Source organism: Mauremys mutica, chromosome 15, assembly GCF_020497125.1.
Source record: "Mauremys mutica isolate MM-2020 ecotype Southern chromosome 15, ASM2049712v1, whole genome shotgun sequence".
NCBI lineage: Eukaryota > Metazoa > Chordata > Testudines > Geoemydidae > Mauremys > Mauremys mutica.
In genome coordinates, this window is record NC_059086.1 from 32,722,118 (window position 1) to 32,743,002 (window position 20,885).

Genomic DNA, 20,885 nt, shown 5'->3' on the forward strand with positions numbered 1-20,885 from the left:
TGGGCTGACCCCTGAGATGTACCGGGAGAGGTTCCGGAGTCAGGATAAAACTCCTGAGGTCTCATATCTGCAACTAGCCGTCCGCATGGAGGGATACGCCAGCAAGTGGGCAGATGGGGCCCAGACGAAGGGGGACCTGGTTAAACTGCTGGTACTGGAGCAACTGTATGAGTGGTGCCCATCCGACCTGAGGCTGTGGTTGAGGGACCAAAAGGGACCCCTGACTCCCCCACACCTTTGCACTGCTTCTGTCGGGTGACTTAAATGAATTACTCAAAGTGCTGTGTTAATATGCCTAAACAGGAACCTATTTGTCAAAAACTTTTTACCAGAATCTTTTTTTTTTGCTCTGTATTGTTACAGACACACTCGCTGACAGATATTTTGAAATAAATGACCAAAATAATTGAAACTGGCAGGATTATATTGTGTTATTTTGACAAATAAAATACACAGAATTTTAAAATATTATGTGCACATTTTAAAATGTTTGGTGCAGAATTCCCCAGGAGTAAGAAGAGCAGGAACCAGGGGAGCCGTGGCAGGCGCCGTGTGAAACGAGGGGTTTGTTTCAGCCCCGGCCCCGTTCGCTGGAGCGAGTCTCTTGCTGGAAAATTTCCCGGATTTGGGCATCTCCCCACTGGCCCCGGAGACGCTAGCGACTGTCCTGGGAGGGCAGATGAGCCGGCAGAGCTGGGCTGGAGGTGGCATCACCGTGGCTGCTGTTAAAGTCCGACCCTGTTTCCTTCTGGGTTGGGGGTTCAGCCGGGGGAGGGGCGGTGGCGTCGGGGTCCCGCTCTCCGGCCGTTCTGCTCAGGACATCTCTGCGGAGCAGGGTCCGGATGGCCCGGGGGGGCCCAGGAGACGGGGGGTGGCAGCCATGATGGTGAAGCAAGTCTCTTTCTTTAAGACCCCAAAGGGGTGGTAGGCAGCACAGCCCATCACCGCAATTTTTTGTCCATGAATGCGGCCTCATTTCCTACACCCCAATTTTGGGTCATGGATTTCGGCTCCCCCACTTCTCCCGTGGCCAGGCAGGTGCTTAACCCAGCCATTGAGTTATATCTGGTGGCCAGGTTAGGGGCATGCCAGGAAATGGGAGAAGCGATTCCCATCTCCCCCAGGTGTTACACACACTCCGGGGGTGGGGATGGGGGGCTGCGGGGTGCCTGGGGGAGGGGGCTGGTTTGTGGTTCTGTGTTTATTACAAATCTGAAGATTAATGGGATGCAAAATAACAAACAGCTGCCTTGGCCCGTCCCCTCCCCCGCCTGGTGCTGAGTCCCCCTGGCCCCCACGAGTGTGGCTGGGCAGCACCAGCTGCAGGAGGGGTACGAGGGGGGGGTCTATAAGCAGAGCCTGTTTTATGGGGGGGGATCACTCTGTCACCCCCTGGTGGCCGACGCTCCCTGCCCTGTCGCTCCGGTGACTTCCCCTCGGGTTCATGCTATGGGGGTGGGGGGAGGGTGCCCCCTGGGGGCCCCCCCCAGCTCACGTTGATTGTGGCGTACAGGACGGGTTCCTGGCGGGCCGGGTCCCCCCGCTTGGCCTGCAGCACCTGGGCGTCCAGCTCCGCGTAGGTGAGTGCGTCGGCACCGGGGTCGGGCTCCTGTGGCTGGGAGGGGAGAGAGTCACAGTGTGTGTGTGTGTGTGTGTGTGCGCGCGTGCACCAACCCCCCCAGCACACACACAGAGCCACACTGCACACACCTGCACACACACACACACACACAAACACAACCCGCAGATTTGCACAGACACACACTGGTGAACTTACACCAAGGTAGTGCCCACATCCCACCCCGCAGCGGGAGCTGATGTACACAGCAGCAGAGCAGACCCAGCCCCTCCACCAGGGGGCAGTGATGTCCCCCCTCACACATCCTGCTGCACAGCTGCTGTGACACGCTCTGTCCTGTCCAGCGGGGGCCTCTGGGGAACTATTCTTCCCCCCCTCAGGAATCCAGGAACCCCCCACCCCACACACTCCAGCCCACAGAGCCCCACGGGGCAGAGATCAGGAAAATCCCCGACCCCCCAGCACCTGCCCCCCACGGAATTCCGCTGACCCTCCGCAAAACTCAGAGAAATGCAAACGTTTGGGGGGAAGGTTTGGGGGGTCGGGGGAGCCTAGGGGGGGTGAGTTTGTGGGGTGCAGGGTCAGGCTCTTACTCTGTGTTCTGGGTCTCCTGCCCCTCTCCTCTCTCTGTCCCGATCCCGGGGGGAGCCCTGTTGCTGATCCCCATTGCTCTAGCGGGGCCCATGCAGGGCCAGATTTGGGGGGCAGGAGGGGGAGCTGGAGGGTGCATTGGTGCTCGAGGGGTCAGGGAACAGGGGGGCCCAGGGGAGTGCGGGGAACTTACCAGGACATCCAGCTGCTTCCCTTCACCCATGAGGGCGTCTGTGGAACAGAGACACCCCCCGGTTAGGGGCTGGGTTCAGATCAGGGCATAGGTGCTGACTCCGGGGCTGGAGCCCCCACAGGGGAAAATTGGTGGGTGCCGAGCTCCCCGCCCCCCCTTCACCTCACCTCCACCTCCTCCCCTGAGCGCGTCTTCCCTGCTTCTCCTCCCAGCGCTTGCCACCGCAAAACAGCTGTTTCGTGGCGTTACAAGCTGTAGGAGGGAGGGGGAGGTGTGGGAATGTGGCGCGCTCAGGGGAGCAGGTGGGGCCGGGGAGGGGTCCAGTGGGGCAGGGACTTTGGGGAAGGGGTTGGAATGGGGGCGGGGCAGGGGTGGAGAAGTTGACGCCTGTGGATCAGGGCCCCAAACCCAGCCCCCATCTGAGCCCGTCACAGACTGGCCCGCCTGCCCCCCAGCGCACTGGGGTGGGACAGAGTCACTTGCCCCATGGTGCAGCAGGAGAAACTGAGGCACAGAGCGGGGCATTAGCACCACCAAGGGGGCGCAGTGAGACAGGGCAGAGATGGCTCGTCCCAAAGTGACCCACAGGCTGCACCCCACATCAGCATGTCCTCCCTCCCCCCACAGGATGTAGCCCCCACCAAGAGACATGCGCCCTTCCTCTCCTCTCCCCTCCCCTCCCCTCCCTTTCCCTTCCCTTCACCCCATGGCTGCCCCCATATGTGTGACTTACAGACTGTAGCTGCAGCCTCGGACTCCCTACGGGGAGAGAGAGATAGTAACAGTCAGAACCCAGGAGTCCTGGCTCCCAGCCCCCCTGTTGTAAGCACTAGACCCCACTCCCCTCCCAACCAAGGGAGAGAACCCAGGAGTCCTGTGTCCTGGGGCAGGTAGATGGGGGGTGGGGAGCGGAGCTGGGGTCTCACCTGCTCTGTCTCGGGGCTGGTCCTTTCCCTGCAGAGACGCGAAGAAGAATCGTCCATGAGTCGACCCGGATCCCGTGTACCAGCCCTGCCCCCCAGCCCAGGAGAGAGTCCCCCCCCCACTGCTCTGCCAGGGGGAGCCCCGCCCCCTCCAGCTGCTGAGCCTGGATACCCTAGAGACAGATTGAACCTGAATCCCTGCAGCACAGCGCCCCCTGCTGAGCCCCCTGCCCCACCCCCTGCAGCCCAGCGCCCCCTAGTGCTGCCCAGGGGCTTTGGGGCCAGCTCTCCCTGCCAGGGGAGACGCCCCCTGCTGGGCCCCTGCCCCACCCTCTGGGTTTCCTTCCCCATCTCCCATCCAAGCCGTGACCCCTTCCCAGCCCGGCTTAGCAGCGGGTTTAACCCTCCCCTCGCTGGGCGGGGCACTCACTTCCTCGGGTTCGTCTGCAGCAGAGGAAGGCCATGAGGACGAGGAGGAGGAGGAGGCCGGCGGCCGACGCGCTCACCCCGGCGATGATGGGGATGCTCAGCTTCAGTTCTGATCCCCCTGGGAAGCAGCACCAGGCCGTGAGCGGCTGGTTCGTCACCTGCTGCCCCAGCCCCTCCCCTTTGAGGACTCAGGGAGCCACAGCAGAACATGCTATGGGGCTGGGGGGTGGCAGGAGCAGAGGGGATTCTGGGTAATAGTGATCAGGGGGGTTCACTGCCAGTGGCAGAGGCCTATCCTGGGTGGGGGCAGGGTGGGGGGGAATGTACCTCAGGCCCCACATACTCTGTGAAGCCAGCTGGGGCCAGATCCCGCAGCCCAGCCTGCCCGCCCCCCCCCGGGTCCTGCCCTTGTCCTGGGAATTTCCCAGCAGCTTCAGTTCATTTCTGTGCAGGAAACATCTCGGGGGGGGGGGAGGCTTCTGGCTGGGCAGGGCACTTTGAGATCGTTGGGAGAACCACACCCCACTGAAGCGATCAGCAGCGGAAGGCATAATGGTGGTGCCATCGAGTGGCCATCATTAAGTTCCAGAGTTAACTGCGTCACATTGAATTGGTAGGTTCCAGAGTTAACTCTGTGTCTATCTGGATCAGTAGCTTCCAGTGTTAACACCCCACCGGGCAGCACCCCTGCGAAGGGGGAGCCCTGCTGCTGAGCCTTTGCCCCAGGCTGTCTGCAGACACAGGCAGACAGAGGGGATACACAGGGCCCTTATCCCCGGCTCTCCGTCCCTGGCCCTGTTCTCCCAGGGGGTTACGCACTGAGCTGTGCCCTACACGGGTTGCTTTTTGGTGCCGGCGGGCAGCACTGCATGCTGGTCTGTGGGGCCGACGAGGTGGGGTTGTGTGTTGTGGGGAAGCCCTGCCCCAGCCAAGCAAATCTGGGATCTGTCCAGACACCCCCTCCCCAGCCTATGAAGTCAGTCCCGGGGACGGGGACGGGGTTGTTTCTCAGCCCAGATGGGACATTCACTGTGAGGATCTGCCCCTGTCCCACACAGCCAGGCTCTTGGCTGCATTGTTCCTCGTGGGGGCGGCTCCTTGGGCAGGAAGAGCCCATTTCTGGGGGGGTTCGATGGGGATTTCTTGCCCCCAGACCCGGTACCTGGCCCCGCGCTGCCTGGGTGGGTTGGAGGCGGCGGCGATCCTGGCTGAGTTGGGTCAGTTCCCCCTGTGGGAACAGAACCAGCGTCTGTCAGGGGCCAGGGCAGGGGGGTGAGAAAGCTGGAGCCCTGGTGTCTGTTGTGAGTTATACAAGGACCCCTTCCCCTAGTCGGCAATGGTGGCTCTTCCCCAGGCTGAGCCGGCGTCCCTGGGGAGAGGACGGGACCCAGGCATTCGGGGTGGCTCAGCGCCCCCAGGATCCCAGAACGGGGAGGATCGGCCCAGCGAGACCCTGAGCGCAGATACAGCCCCTGCCTGGCTCTACGGAAACCGGAACCAAAATCATTAGTGACTAGTATTAATTACCAGGAGCCCCTGTTCTGGGCCAGCTCCCCCGTGTGCTCGGAGCTGTACGGACACACGACACAGAGACGGTCCCTGCCCCAGCCAGGTGCCATTCACACCTGGAGTCACTGCGGAGCAGGTCTGGGCGCGGCTGTTCCTATTTCAGAGGAGGAACGTCCCTGTGTCCGTAGAGCTACAGGGCAGCTTGTCTGCCAACCGGGGCTGTATCAAACCAGGGGGTGCTAATACCGACAGCCCAGACGCGCTCTGAGATCACCAGTGGGGGTTGGGAACCACACGGGATCCGTCATTTCGGGTCCAGTTTTCATGGAGACAAGGTCTTAGTCCACCTTTCTATCCCTCACCAGACGTGCTCCCATCTGTCCACTGCCCTACATTCCCAAGGACTCACATTCCCACTGACCCGTGGCCGTCCGTCCCCATGGGTCTGTCCATCACCCTCTATCTAGAAGAATTGGGCCCATCAGTTCTGTCTGCAGGGACCATCCCCCTCCAAACGCCTGAATGGCCCCATGGGCGTCTGAGAGGAAAGCCCTGTTCCCTGGAGGGATCCGTCTGCTCGGTCCCAGCTCAGTGGGTTCCCTCTGTGGGATTAAAATGAGCATCAGCTGGGATGGGGGAGGGAGGGAACTGAGCACCCAGCCATCGGCCCTGAAACTCCAGTGGCAGCTGCTGACCAATGACTCTATACCTGTTCTCCATCTGGGCGTCCCCTCTGCTGGGCCCAGGGCTCAGGGCTTTATGGCTTAACCCCTGAGAGAGATTGTGGCCCCCGAGAAGGGCTGTCGCTCTGAAGGGGGATCTTCCCAGGGACCGTGGGGAGCTGAGAGCACAGGCCTCTGAGTCCGTGACCACTGGGAACAGTGTGGAGATGGCCTGTAACCATCTCCTGAAGAAGGACTTTGCAGAGCTGTGCAGAGAGACGGCTGCACATTGGAAAGCTCACCGAGGCACAGCTGATTGCTCAGTTGGAAGAGGACGGTCGCTCTAAGGAGCCGGTTCCTTACCCAGCTGGGGCTGCGAGAGAGGCTGGGACCAGCCAGGCAGCCCCAGGGCTCTTACCAGTTTCTGGCCCAGGTGAGGCCGTGAGGGAGGCTGGGAGCAGTCGGGCATCCCCAAGACCCGTGTCCCTGACCAGCAGCGGGTCTCCACCCAGCTCCCCATGGGTGGATCAGAGACGGATGGAATTGGAGCAGAGATTGAAGGAGTCAGAGGACCATGAGGAACAGGGAAGGCAGGAGGCAGAATAGCAGGAGATGAACTGGCGATGGCGGAGCTGAGAGGCAGAGGGACCCGTCCAGGGGTGAGTGGGGATGGACCCCGCGGTGCCAGTTCCTCAGGGAACCTCGACACTAAATTGCTGCCCCAGGTTAAGGAGGGGGAGATACAGGTGCCTGTCTCGCGGCCTTTGGGAAGGCTGGCAATTGGAGCCAGGCTGACCCTGCGGAAAGGCTCCGGTGTCTAGCCCCCTTTATAGACTCATAGACTTTAAGGTCAGAAGGGACCACTATGATTATCTAGTCTGACCTCCTGCACAACGCAGGCCACAGAATCTCACCCACCCACTCCTGTAACAAACCCCTAACCTGTGTCTGAGTTACTAAAGTCCTCAAATCGTGGTTTGAAGACCTCAAGGTGCAGAGAATCCTCCAGCAAGTGACCTGTGTCCCATGCTGCAGAGGAAGGCGAAAAACCTCCAGGGCCTCTGCCAATCTGCCTTCCCAACCCAAATATGGTGATCAGTTAAACCCTATGTGGGCAAGACTCACCAGCCAGCACCCAGGAAAGAATTCTCTGTAATAACTCAGATCCCACCACATCTAACATCCCATCACAGACCACTGGGCATACTTACCTGCTGATAATCAAAGATCAATTGCCAAATTAATTGCCAAAATCAGGCTATCCCATCATACCATCTCCTCCATAAACTTATCAAGCTTAGTTTTGAAGCCAGATATGTCTTTTGCCCCCATACTCCCCTTGGAAGGCTGTTCCAGAACTTCACTCCTCTAATGGTTAGAAACCTTGGTCTAATTTCAAGTCTAAACTTCCTAGTGTCCAGTTTATATCCATTTGTTCTTGTGTCCACATTGCTACTAAGCTTAAATAATTTTTCTCCCTCCCTGATATTTATCCCTCTGATATATTTATAGAGAGCAATCATATCTCCCCTCAGCCTTCTTTTGGTTAGGCTAAACAAGCCAAGCTCTTTGAGTCTCCTTTCATAAGGCAGGTTTTCCATTCCTCAGCCCGTCTCTGAACCTGTTCCAGTTTGAATTCATCCTTCTTAAACATGGGAGTCCAGAACTGCACACAGTATTCCAGATGAGGTCTCACCAGTGCCTTGTATAACGGTACTAACACCTCCTTATCTGGGTCCCAAGGCCATAGAGCTGTTTAGCCTGATGGGCGGGGTGGCAGACTGGCCATCATTAGGATCCAGAGTTAACAATGTCACATGGAATTGGCAGGTTACAGAGTTAACACAGTGTCTACCTGGGTTGGTAGGTTCCAGGGTTGACACCCCGCTGGGCAGCACCCCTGTGAAGAGGGAGCCCTGCTTCTGAGCCATTCCCCCGGGCTGCCTGCAGACTCAGGCAGACAGACGGGATACATGGGATCATTACCCCGGCTCTCTGTGCCCAGCCCTGTTCTCCCAGGGGGATACGCACTGAGCTGTGCCGCACACGGGTGGCTTTGTGGTGCCGGTGGGCAGCACAGCACCCCGGTTTGTGGGGCCCATGGGGTGGGACTGTGCGTTGGGGGGAAGCTCTCCCGGGCCCTGCCCCCACCAAGTCAATCTGGCATCTGTCCAGTGACACCCCCCCACATATGAAATGAGGCTGGTGGGGGGGTGCTCAGATGGGGCATTCGCTGTGGGGTTCTGCCCCCATCCCACCCAGCCAGCCCTTCGTTGCTCCCCTCAGGAGCGGTTCCTTGGGCTGCACAAACCTCTTTCTGGGGGGGTTGGTGGCAATTTCCTGCCCCCAGACTTGGTACCTGGCCCCGCGCTGCCTGGGCGGGTGGGAGCTGGCGTCGTTCCCAGCTGAGTCGGGTCAGTTCCCCCTGCAGGAATAGAACCAGCGTCTGTCAAGGGCAGGGCGCGGGGCTGAGAAGCTGAAGCCCTGGTGTCTGTGGTGAGTTATACAGGGAATTTCCCCTCCCCCCGTCGGCAATGGCGGCTATTCCCCGGGCTGAGCCGGCGTCCCTGGGGAGAGGACGGGACCCAGGGATTCAGGCTGGCTCAGCACCCCCAGGATCCCAGAACAGGGAGGATCGGCCTAGCGAGACCCTGAGCACAGATACAGCCCCTGCCTGAGTCCATGGAAACCGGAACCAAAATCATTAGTGACTAGTATTAATTACCAGGAACCCCTGTCCTGGGCCAGCTCCCCCGTGTGCTCGGAGCTGTACAGACACACGACACAGAGACGGTCCCTGCCCCAGCCAGGTGCCATTCACACCTGGAGTCACTGCGGAGCAGGTCTGGGCGCGGCTGTTCCTATTTGGGAGGAGGAACGTCCCTGTGTCTGTAGAGCTACAGGGGAGCTTGTCTGCCAGCCGGGGCTGAATCAAACCAGGGGCGCTCATACCGACAGCCCAGACTCACTCTGAGACCCCCTGAGGCCCAGCTGGGTGGGGGGCTGCGCGTGGGGATGCTGAGCCAGCCCCTCACCTGCTATTACCAGGTCCACGGGGTCGCTGGGCTCTGACCAGACGGGTGGATTAGATTTGGTGCTATATTGGCAGCTGTAGCTCCCTGCGTCTCTCCAGCTCACACTGTGGATGGGAAACTCAGCCACGTTCCACACGGGGTCCATCGAACGCCGTGCGACCAGGTCTCCAGCTTTACTCAGAAAGATCCTCGCTCCCCGACACCGACACTCACACCGGATGGTCACGGCTCCCCCCAGGGCGACCTGCCCCCTGGGGCGCAGGGAGATGTTGGGTTTGGGGTACCTGGGCTCTGCAGGCAGGAGGAGACAGGCTGTGAGACACAGACCCCGGCACGGTCACTGCGCCCCGTCCCCACAGCCCAGCCCAAGTGACGAGGCCAATACAGGGGCTGCAGGGAGAGTCTCCCGGATGCTTTTTCCCCCGAATCCAAGACCGAGAGAGCTGGGCTAGTGACACAAGAGACATGGGACCCCCCACCCCTCAGCAGGGCAACGGTGCGGATCCATCTGCCAGGAGCCCATGGAGGGGTGGCTGGGGCAGGGCAAGGAGAGGCCGCGGGGACCTAGAGGCCAATTACGTTTTATCTCCATCGGCTGGGGAAGGAGAAATCAGTTTGGTGGGGAATGATCACAAGTGAATCAGAGCTCGCTGGTGTAGCAGGAACTGCTGGGTAGGGTCACACTGGGAACTATTGCTGAGCTGCCTGAACAGTAACTGCCATTGGCTGAATTAAACCCACTTCATGGGCAACAATTTACATTCATGGAGCCCCAGGAGCTGGAGTTGGAGCGTCCCAGGCACTAGGCCAGAACCCACCGCGCTACGGTCCCGTCGCGGCTTCTCTGTTCCTAGGCTGGTTTGTTGTATCTTGAGCCCTCCCCTTGCGCTGTCTCTGTTTGCTGCTCTGAGCTCCAGCGATGGGTCGGCTTCTCAATGCAACAACTGTCCCTCCGCTGCTTTTTCTAGAGTCCCTTTCCTCTCTGGCAATTGTCCCCTGCCTGTCGCTGCACCTGAAGTTGCTGGGTGGACATTTTGTCCCTAATATTGGCTGTACTTTCACTACAGCTCACGTCCTCCTCATTTCTTCAGCCCGTTTCTCTTTGCTCACAGCTGGTTTCTGTTGCGTTTCATTCGTGCTTTACATCTCTTGCGGTTTTCTAACAATTGCTGAGGTAACTTAAAGACTCTTTTCTCTTTGTGTTTCACTGCCCGGTTCTTCCTGTAACTTTCCCCTCCTGCCTCTGTCTTTCCTCTGTCTGCCTCCCCCTGCTCCTGTCATCTCTGCCCCTTCCCAACGGGACTTTCCCCCTGCCAGCTCCGTGCCTGGCCTCTTCGATGACACAGCTCGGCCACCGGGTCCCTTTCCACTGGTTCCCCTCGCTGGGCAGGGGCGACTCCAGACCCCAGCGCGCCAAGCGCGTGCTTGGGGCGGCACACCGCGGGGGGCGCCCTAGGCGAAACTTCCACCGTGCGCCCCCCCCCCACCCCAGCCCTGCGGCAGCTCCGCCCTGAGGCGTCCCCCCGTGGCAGCTCCCCGCCCTGCCCTGAGGCGCCCCCCTCGCAGCAGCTCCCCCCTCTCCTCCCCGGAGCCATGCGGCACCTCCCCACCCCAGCTCACCTCGGCTCCAGAAGCCCTGCTGTTGCACCCATCACCGGGCTCGTGCCACGTGCGCTAAGCCGAGCTACGGAGCTCTGCCCAGCCGCCGGCGCCACCGCCGGCCATGAGAAGAATCGCATGGGAGGGAGAGGGAGTCTGAGCTGCCGGCAGCCCGAACCCCTGGGCTGGCTGCTGGGGTGACGCGCTGACCCAGGGGAACCTCTGGGCTGGCTGCTGGGGTGACACGCTGACCCAGGGGAACCTCTGGGCTGGCTGCTGGGGTGACGCGCTGACCCAGGGGAACCTCTGGGCTGGCTGCTGGGGTGACGCACTGACCCAGGGGAACCTCTGGGCTGGCTGCTGGGGTGACGCGCTGACCCAGGGGAACCTCTGGGCTGGCTGCTGGGGTGACGCGCTGACCCAGGGGAACCTCTGGGCTGGCTGCTGGGGTGGCTCAGACTCCCTCTCCCTCCCAGCGCAGCGGCCGCTGAAACGCTTTAAAAAAAATTGGGGGCGCTGCTTTTTGGCACCCCCAAATCTTGGCGCCCTCGGCAACCGCCTAGTTCGCCTAAATGGCAGCACCGGCCCTGATTCCCGTCCTTAATCTTCAGGTTTGTTCCTTTTACCTGGGCCAATCTCCTGGGTTGGAGTCTTGTCTTCTTCTCAGTGTCTTGGTTGCTTGCGGCAAAGGTGGGGGCAGGAGAAGGGCCCAGTATGTGTCCACTCTGCCTGTTTTATACCCAGGGCCGCCCAGAGGATTCAGGGGGCCTGGGGCAAAGCAATTTCAGGGGCCTCTTCCATAAAAAAAAGTTGCAATGCTATAGAATGCTGTATTCTCGTGAGGGCCCCTGCGGGACCGGGACAAATTGCCCCACTTTCCCCCCCACACACACTTTCTGGGCTACCCTCAGTGCTTGGGGAGCACAAATCCAGTCATTGCTGAGTCTCTCCAAGCAAGGTTGAGCAATTCCCCTGATGTGGCCTCATGCAGGTGAGTCACAGCATTGCAGCTCCCTTGCTGGACAATGGGTATTGCTGGGTTGCTCGACCCGCCCGGGCGTTGGTTACTTTCCTTGCTGTTGACGCCCGGGAGCTAATATCTGGCTGATTCCCCCAACGTACAGCCTGTTTTAGTGACCACCAGACAACACAACTCTCATCACTCCATCTGCATCAATGAGACACAGCTATGGATAGAGAAATGACTTTCAGCAGGTCATAACCTTTCTCCTGAGATCTTCGGTGAACCCGGCCAGAGAGGGGGCTCAGCGGAGGAGGGTGCCTAGGGGACAGAGCATCCCCACGCTCCCTGGAAGCAGGGCCCTGCTGGCCAAGAGCCGGCAGCAGGGAGGGCTGCGATGATGGAGCAGCAGGGGAGCGGCCGGCCCCGCACGCTGCATCTTCGCCCCGCCGCCGGCCTTGCACACCCACCCCTGTCTTCAGCCAGTGGACGCTGCAACTCACCCACAGTGGGCAGGCGGCTGGCGAGCAGGGATCCGGCCAGCAGCAGGACCCACCAGTACTAATGTGGGGGAGACAGACAATACAGGATGATATGCCTGTTTTTAAGAAAAATTTGGGACACCTGCAGGAGGCTTAAATACAGGACTGTCCCTTTAAAAACAGAAGGTCTGATCACCCTCCCCCCCAGGTCAAACAGGAGTCACCCCCGACTGCACTGGTTGCAGGGCCAGGTTCTGATCTCTGGGATCAATGCAAGGAGGCTGGACTGACTTTTGGGGTGAAAGTTCAGGGCTCAGCTCCTCTTTTCCTCTTCTCCTTCCCTCGCCTCACATCCTGAGCTCTAAAGTTTCCCCTGCCCCACAGATACTCACGTCTCGACACCCCGCTCTGCCCGGCCAGCCAGCAGCCTGGAAAGGAGACGGCTCATTAGGGACCAGATCCCAGAGAAACTCAATATATTACAGCCTGGTCTCAGATACCTGCCCTCATGGACACACTCTCTGGTCTTAGATCCCCCCCCCCCCCCCCCCCCCCCCCCCGTGGACACAAGCCCTGGCTGTCTCCAGTACTCACCGAGGAGGAGGATAGTGAGAGCAAATGCCATGATGGGGGCAACGAGGGGCTCCTCAGCGCGGCCACCAACACCCCATTGTCCAGCTCCACCGAGCACCAAATAAGGACCTCAGCTGATGGCTCCAGCTACAGGAAGTTGACAATGTCTCCTCTCTTCCTGCGTCCATCACACGTTGTCTGTAATCTGCAGGTGAAATCTAGTGTGGTCAAAGTAAGCAGAGGTCCCTGCAAAACCCAAGGACCGTCAGCCCGGACAAGTGTCACACAGCTCAGAGCTTGTCTGTGTCTCTGTGGAGAGGGGGGACAGGTCACCTCAATGTACCCTGCAGCCTTGAGGAAGGTGCATTGGGCTGGGAATCAGGCGACCACGGGGTCTGATCTTTCATCTTCCACTGACCACGATTTCCATGAAAATTCCTTCCCCTTTTCATTCTGGGTTCATGCCCGGCTGATGACCCATGTAAGTAAAATTAATACGTGATCATGCAATTAAAGGCTGGCGTCATAATGGAGCTGCATGAAGGGGCAGAGTTAAGGTTGTTCAGGAATCCGTAACTGCAGCATTTCCTGGTGCTGGGGGGTTTCACTCTGCAGCCTTCCTGCTCAGCCTGCCAACCTGCCCACCTGTGACATGAGCCGTGGCACCGTGTGAGGAGCGGGCGCAATGGGGGACACCTGGGTTTGCTGCCCCTTGCGCCATAGCTGAGCGGTGCTGGCAGCTTTACACTGTGACACCTGGTTCTAAGGGGCTTTTCTCAGCGTGTGAATTAAATAAACAAACCAGGTTCAAAAGAAAATCAGAGAAAGAGAAATTCCATCCTAGGCCCCCAATGGGTCACCAGCCGGGAGAGACCCAGGGACCTTCTAATGCCCCCACAGAGACCCTGCCCCCGAGCTGGAGGAGACACTGTCAGGGGTTATGTGGCCAGGCCCCTGGAGAGGGACGTGACACAGGCTTTGGGGAGTGAAGGGGGCAGGAGCTGGGGTCAGGGCAGTGACAGGGAAAAGGGAACAATGGAAACTGCCCCCAGTATTTGGGGGGCACCTGGGTTCCCCCTTCGCGAGTGTTTCAGGGTGAATGTGCCCCATGGCCATGGCAGGTGGGGGGGCATCACCTGCCCCTCCCCCTTCAGGTGGCCAGAGGTGCCCCAGCTGTGTCTGGAGTTTTGGCAGGAAAACAAATCCCATCCCCATCCGCCAACCCTGAGTCTGTTAGTGGGGAGCCCCCCGTCCTCACCCCATCCCCTCTCCAACCTCTGTCCGGCCCCTCCGCCTGGCCCTTGGTCCATCTCCCCTGAAAACTCCACCCCCTCAACCCATCTCCCCTCAAATCCTTGTCCCCTCTACCCATATACTGTGTCCCCTCAACCCCCGCACACACCAACCTCGGCCCATCTCCCCCTCCCCCTCCAGCCCTCATTCCCCTCTCCTGTCTCCCCTCAAACAGCCACCCACATTTCTTTGGCCCCTCAAATTCCTGTGCCCAACCCTCCCTGATCTCAGCCTGTCTCCCCTCTAATCCCTTCCCCCAACTCTCGGGCTGTCCCCCCAAACTCCGGTCCCGGCTGCTCTTTGCAGAGGGTCTCACAGGCCCAGAGGGCTCAGGGGGGTTGGAAACTCTCTCCCTCGCCAGCGTTACACAGGCCGGGGGTTGGGGCTCGTTTCAAACCGAGCCCCTGGTTCTACTCAGCTCCTGGGCAAACCCCCAGCCGCAGCCGCTCACAGGCAAAGCTTTCGGGTTAACCCCCCGGACAAGGAATCACACCCGGCCTGTCTATTGAAACGGGGGCTGAGCGACCGCGGCCAACAGCCGGAGTCAGCCCGGCTCCAAGTCTGGCTGCTTTAGGAGTCACCGGAGCAGAGCCGCTTGCGTCCAGACCAGCCGGGCTGTGGGGGAAGGAACTGGTTCATTCACTCTCTGGACGGACGGGCAGGGCGGCCGCGACCCCGCTCCTAGTGTAAGCGGTGGAAGGGTCCTGCTATCATGGGGAACTTTCCTGGCTCATACCCACCTCGGTGGGATTGGCTAGTGAAAGGATCTGAGTCCTCGCTCCCACTCCCTTTACCCAGGGGCCTGCCTGACCTCGAGGGCTCCCCTTCCTCCCTCCCGTGCGGCAGAGTCCTCGTAACCCCGGCAAGGCTGGGCCCCGGATCCCTTGTCCCATCTGTCAGGGGGAGACGCTGCCTGATTCAAATCCTGTTTCGTTTGTAGAACTTAGACTGAGAATTTATTTTTATTTCTTAAGTAGCCAACTCTGATCTGTGCGCCTGCTCCTTATAACCACTTAAAATCTCTCCTTCTGCAGTTAATAAATCTGTTTTATATTTGACTTGAAACACCGTGTTTTGGTTGAAGTGCTGGGAAATCTCGGCTCAGTTTACAAAGGCTCGTGCGTGTCCCTGCCACACTGAGGGAGGAGGGGGACTTAATGAACTGACACCGGACTGGATTTTGACCAGCGCAGGATGGTACCGGTCTGGGGTGCAAGGCTGGGGAGCTGGGAGGGGGGGTGGAAATTGGCTGGAGCCCCCCATTGATGGTACCCGAATGGCTGGGAGATCACTGGTGTAACACAGCTGGGTGGGTCCCTGCCTGTGCATGGCTGGGTGGGTGCAGAGCCTCTCCGAGGTTGGAAGCTTGACATCAGCATCACAGTGTGAGAGGCAGCCTGGTCTCAGATCCCCTCTGCCATGATCACATGCCCTGGTCTCAAATCCTCCCTCCCACCCCCCATGGGCACACGCCCTGGCTGTCTCCGATACTCACCGAGGACGGTGAGAGCAGATGCCATGATGAGACAACGGGGGGGCCCTCAGCGCTGCCACCAACGCCCCAGTGCCCAGCTCCACTGAGCCCCGAATGAGGCACTGAGCCAGGGGCTGCAGATGCAGGAAGCCAGCGATGGCTCATGTTTTCCCGAGTACCTCACACATTGTCTCTAATCTGCCGGCCAAATCTAGCGCGGTCAAACTAAGCAGAGGTCCCTGCAACATCCAGGAAACCCAGGGGCCCTCAGCCTGACCAAGTGTCACGTAGTTCGCAGCTTGTCCATGTCTCTGTGGGGCGGGGCGAAAGGTCACCTGCAATGTACCTTGCAGCCTTGGGGAAGGTGCACCGGGCCGGGAGCCAGGAGACCACAGAGTCTGATCTTTAATCCTTGCCTGACCACTGTGAATATTTCCATGCAGATCCTCCCCCATGTTACATTCTGGTTTCAAACCCTGCTGATGACCCATGTAGGTAAAATTAATATGTGCTCATGTGTAACCTTCTGCCAGGGGGAGTCGGCAGCAACCAGGGCTGGGTTCAATATCCAGGGGTCCCTCCTAACAATACAACACAGCCCCGGCTCGAGCCTCCGTCCATTCACCTGGGAAAATGAAACAGCCCCCATGCGTGTCTGTAAGAGACGACCCTGCCCCACGCGCAAGCCCTGAGTCTGTCTAGAGCAGAGAGAACTGTGAATAAAAAGGGGGAAGGAACCCGGCATTAGTTTGGGGACACACCCCAACCATGATTCGCCACATCTGACCATGAGCAAAACTCCCGCCCCAGAGTGCACTGGGCAGCGTCCTTCACCTCCGTGTCTCCCCTTGCAGGGCGAAAGTCCAACAACTAAATGTCCTTTTAACATGCCTCTCCCCTCCCCCTGCCCCGCATCCCGCTCACAGCTGCTGTCCCTGGTCAGCAGAGACCCCGAGTTCAGAGATGCGTTCGTGGGAATTCACCTCGTTCTGCCACCACTTGCTGCATCGTGTCATCACCACTGGCCCTGCACCATCACTGTCTGCTGCCACCCGCCTCTCCACTGGGACCTCTGCGAGTCGCTCTCTTGAGGCTCCTCCCAGCTCCCAGGGATTTCAGCTCCCGGGGTGGGGGGGCGGGGGGCTCACTGCTAGGGCCGGCTGGGCCGGCGTCCTGCTGTCCTGCTGCAGGTCCGACCCGAGCGCTTACACCTGATTCTCACCCATTCCAGCTCTAGCCGTCACTGAACAAAACGCAGGTCGCTCGATGGAGCCGGATCAGCTCTGTCTGCAAACAGGGGAGGGGGCAGGTCAGAGGGTGCCTGTAGCTCTTAGGCCAGAGTTGGGCAAACTATGGTCTGTGGGCCACATCCGGCCCATGGGACCATCCTGCCCGGCCCCTGAGTTCCCGGCCGGGGGGGCTAGTCCCGACGGGTTTACCTCCGGCAGCTCCTGGTCAGCAGCGCAGCCGGGAAGCAGAGGCAGGTGCTGGCACCGCAGACCATGCTGCACCCCGGAAGCAGCCAGCAGGTCTGGATCCTAGGCTCTCAGGCACAGACACCACCACTCCAGCTCCCATTGCCAGGGACTGTGGAGCTGGTGCTCGGGGCGGGGGCAACACACGGTCCCCCGTGGCCGCCCTGCCTAGGAGCCAGACCTGCTGCTGGGTAGGGACTGCTGGAAGGAGGGGCTGCTGGATGTGGGGAAGGAGCAACCAGACCCCTCCTGGATCAGGGAGAGACCTAGATGTGCTGGGCTGGGGGAGGCCAGACCTGGGGGCCCTGAGAGTTTCCTGTGCTGGGTTCAGACACTCAATAAACCCTCCTGTGTTACGCTGGCTGAGAGTCGCTCGGGGCTAGAGATCAGGGGGGCATTATTCCCTCTGTGACTGGAGGCCCCGGGGATCCAGAGCGAGTGGGCTCCCGGAGGGGGCCCATGGCGAGAGACAGGCGTGCTAAGGCTCAGAGAGATGTGGTTCCAGGCAGGGCCGGCTTTAGCAAGTGCGGGGGTCCCGCTCCCAGTCTTTGGCAGCACTTCCGATTGCCGGCCTGGGGAGGGGGGCTGAGGAGCTTGCCGCGCTCCGGCTGGGGTCGTGGGGCCATGGGGCTGCCGCGCTCTGGCTGGAGCTCCAGCTGGGAGAGCAGGGCCACAGGGCTTGCCATGCTCCGGCTGGTGCTCTGGCCAGAGGAGCGGAGCCGCCAAAGACCCCGGAGCGGACTGCTGCCGGGGTGAGTAAAAAAGATTGAAAAGGTGCTGGGCCTGATTCTGGGTAATTAGGTGAAGTGGCCTAAAGCCAGCCCTGGTTCCAGGGGCCTAACCCCTGAGAGAGATTGTGACCCCTGAGAAGGGCTGTCAGAGAATATCAGGGTTGGAAGGGACCTCAGGAGATCATTGAGTCCAACCCCCTGCTCAAAGCAGGACCAATCCCCAGACAGATTTTTGCCCCAGATCCCTAAATGGCCCCCTCAAGGATGGAGCTCACAACCCTGGGGTTAGCAGGCCAATGCTCAAACCACTGAGCCAGCCCTCCCCCAAGTCAGGTAGAAGGGGGAGCTCAGAGAGAGCACGAGTCCTGTGAGTCTGTGACCACCCCCCAATGGGTAAATGCCCTGGTCTCAGATTCCCCCACCCCCAGGCACATGCCCTGGTCTCAAATCCTCCCCCCATGGGCACACACCACGAGGACACATTTTCAGTCACATAACTATATACGTGAAATTACAACCTATAGCATCACTATAACAATAATGCTCGGTGCATCATGAGCCTTCCGACGAAACCCGACATGACAAACTTTGCATTGGATCCCACACAATCATATTATAAGGATGAACATGGGGGTGCAGGGTGTTCCCCCGAGGTACGGAGTGTCACAGGCGGGGACTATCAGGCTCAAGGGGGCTCTTTAAGCAGGAGTTAAGGGAAACTGAGGCAATGGGGAGACGGCTGATGTCTGAGCTCTCAGGAGCAGGCAGATGCGGGTAAGGCCAATCTGTGGGTCCCGAGGCTGCAGGGGCCAGGATCTCAGGAGGGGGGAGCATCTCGTGCAGGGGCCAGGATGGTGGAGCTGAGGGGACTCTTCCTCTGCACACTGCTGAACTGCAACAAAGCCTTGTTAAATGGAAAACAGCCCCCACCCCCTGCAAGGGCGATTCAGGACTGCCCTGCTCTGTGTCCTAGCCCCCACACTGCTCCCAGCAAGTGGCGATTCCCACATTGCTGCCAAGGCAGGGCCTGGGGGCGGGGCCCAGGGCCCTTATGGGGAAGTCCCAGGGGAGGGATTAGCTGTGGGGCTCTCCCTGTGCCCATGTTCACCAGCCCGAGGTCCCGAGGAGGGGAACATCGGGGTCACAGGGTGATGCCCTCCCCAATCTCTTGTATGGGCACTGCCCAGGGATCACTTCCCCTTAGCCCCCCCACCCCGGCTCACGGCGATGGAGCCCCCAGCACAGCGGGGAAGGGACGACCCCATGGAGGGGCTGTAAACAGCCGGTGCCAATTGGTCACGGGCACCAGACCCTTCTGCAGCTTCGCCCGGAGTCAGGCTGTGAACCCCGGTGACCTGACAACTGATGCCCTTCCCCAGAGGGGCTGCAACCCAGCACCGGGCCAGGGGTCCCTGTATAACCAGCCCCCACCCCAGAGGCGGCTGCAACCCAGCGCCGGGCGAGGGGTCCCTGTATAACCAGCTGATGCACCCCCAGGCACGGGCACAGGGGGGCTGTGGGGTGCCCAGGTTGGGCTGGTTTGTGGTTCTGTGTTTATTACAAATCTGGAGATTAACAGGAAGCAAAATAATATAAACAGCCACCTCGGCACATCCCCTCCCCTTCCCGGTGCTGAGCCCCCCCAGCCGGCCCCCACATCTGGGTCTGGGCAGGGCAGGGGGACAGCAGCTCAATGGGATGGGGCTGGCATGGGGGGAGGGCAGCGTCCCCCCTAAAACTTCCCTAGAAGCAGAGTTCTCAGGGCTGGTGCTGCGGGGGTGAGTTCGTCACCCCCTGGGGGCTGGCGCCCCATGGCTGCAGGGGGCTCTCACCGTAGGGCCCCCCGGCTCACGTTGATCACGGCGTACAGGCTGGGCTGGGTGGGCTCGGGGGCAGGGGCCAGGCCCCCCCACTTGCCCTGCAGCGCCCGGCCATCCAGCTCGGCATAGGTGAGTCCGTCGGCACCGGGGTTGGGCTCCTGGGGCTGGGAGGGGAGAGAGAGTCACTGGGGGGGAGGTGTGTGAATCCACCAACACACACACTCCTGGTGATCCCATAAACCCCCCCCAGCAACCGGACCCTGCACCCCAAACCACTGAGTGTGCCAGGAAAGGCAGGGGGGGGAGAGGTGTGAGGAGGCTGCTGGGGCCCATGTGGGTCAGAGTTGAGGGTCAGGCCCCCATGGGGGAACAGGGGACACTTACCAGGGTCTGCAGCTCTTTTCCTTCGTCGATGGAGGCATCTGCAGAACAGAGACACCCACTGAGCTGCACCCCCGTCCAGCCCAGAGCAGAACCCCACACCCAGCTCCGACCCCCCCGTCCAGCCAGGGGAGTCAGAGCCCGGCACAGCCACCCCCCAACCCCACAGCATGGGCCAGGGTCATTAGCCCCGTGTTACAGAGAGGAAAACTGAGGCACAGAGATGTCTGGGTGTTACAGCGGGACGGGGGCTGGGAGTCAGAACTCCTGTGTTCTCGCCCTGGCTAGGGAGGAGAGTAGGGTCTAGTGGTTAGAGCAGGGGGCTGGGAACCAGGAGTGGGTGGGGACCTAGAGCGGGGAGGGAGGGTGGCCCCAGGGAGCTCCTGGGAGTCCAACACTCTCAGCTGACACCAGCTACCTCTGGGGCCCTCCCCTTAGCCCCACCCAGCAGCAGCTGTAAATCAGGCCCCGCCCCATCTGGGTGGAGCCCCCACAAGCCCCTCCCCTCCCCAGGGTCCTGCCCCACCCTGGTACCCCCTTGGGTGTGTTACTCACAGATGGGGTCTTGCTGAGCCGGCGCCTTTAATGCCCCCATAGGGCTGGTGCTAAAAGAGAAAATTTCCTTGTAAATGTCATATCCCCCCACCCGCGGGGGAGATTCCCCAACACACCCAGAGAGCCCCCCCATCAGTGAACCCAGTTCCCTAAACCCCCCTTGCCCCAACCACCAGACCCCACCCCACGCTGCTCTAACCACTAGACCCCACTCTGCTCCCAGAGGCAGATATAGAACCCAGGAATTCTGGTCACCCCCCCCACACACACACACACACACCTCCCTGCTCTAACCACTTCTGGTCACACCCCCATCCCCGAGTGGGGACAGAACCCAGGAGCCCTGTGACCCCGGCAGGTCGATCGGACAGAGGAGGATCCGGGTTCCTACCTGCTCGGTTTCTGTGCGGCTCCTCTTCCTGCAGAGGGACACAAACCAGAATCCCCCATGAGCCGATCGGGATCCTCTGGTCCCAGCGCTCGGCCACTCACCCCCACAGGGCAGCAGGGATGGAGGCCTGGGGGGGTCCCCTCTGCTGCCGGTGCTGAGCCTGGATCCCGGCGGGGGCGGGCTACTCCTGCAGGGGGCAGCACAACACCAGAGCATACATCAGTGGGGA

The 20,885-nt window shown here is 60.3% G+C and overlaps 1 protein-coding gene across 1 annotated transcript in view; it reads right to left on the bottom strand.

The window, feature by feature from the left end:
* The window catches only part of LOC123349993 (immunoglobulin superfamily member 1-like), a 44,615-nt gene that overhangs the window by 16,046 nt on the left and 7,684 nt on the right, over window positions 1-20,885 (bottom strand). Inside the window, exons 7-13 of the mRNA XM_044988327.1 lie at window positions 19,714-19,751; window positions 19,362-19,493; window positions 11,985-12,042; window positions 8,926-9,212; window positions 3,097-3,118; window positions 2,364-2,401; window positions 1,496-1,615 (exon numbers count right to left, since the gene is read on the bottom strand). Of these exons, the coding sequence (XP_044844262.1) occupies window positions 1,496-1,615; window positions 2,364-2,401; window positions 3,097-3,118; window positions 8,926-9,212; window positions 11,985-12,042; window positions 19,362-19,493; window positions 19,714-19,751 (695 nt within the window). The remainder of the gene's footprint in view (window positions 1-1,495; window positions 1,616-2,363; window positions 2,402-3,096; window positions 3,119-8,925; window positions 9,213-11,984; window positions 12,043-19,361; window positions 19,494-19,713; window positions 19,752-20,885) is intronic.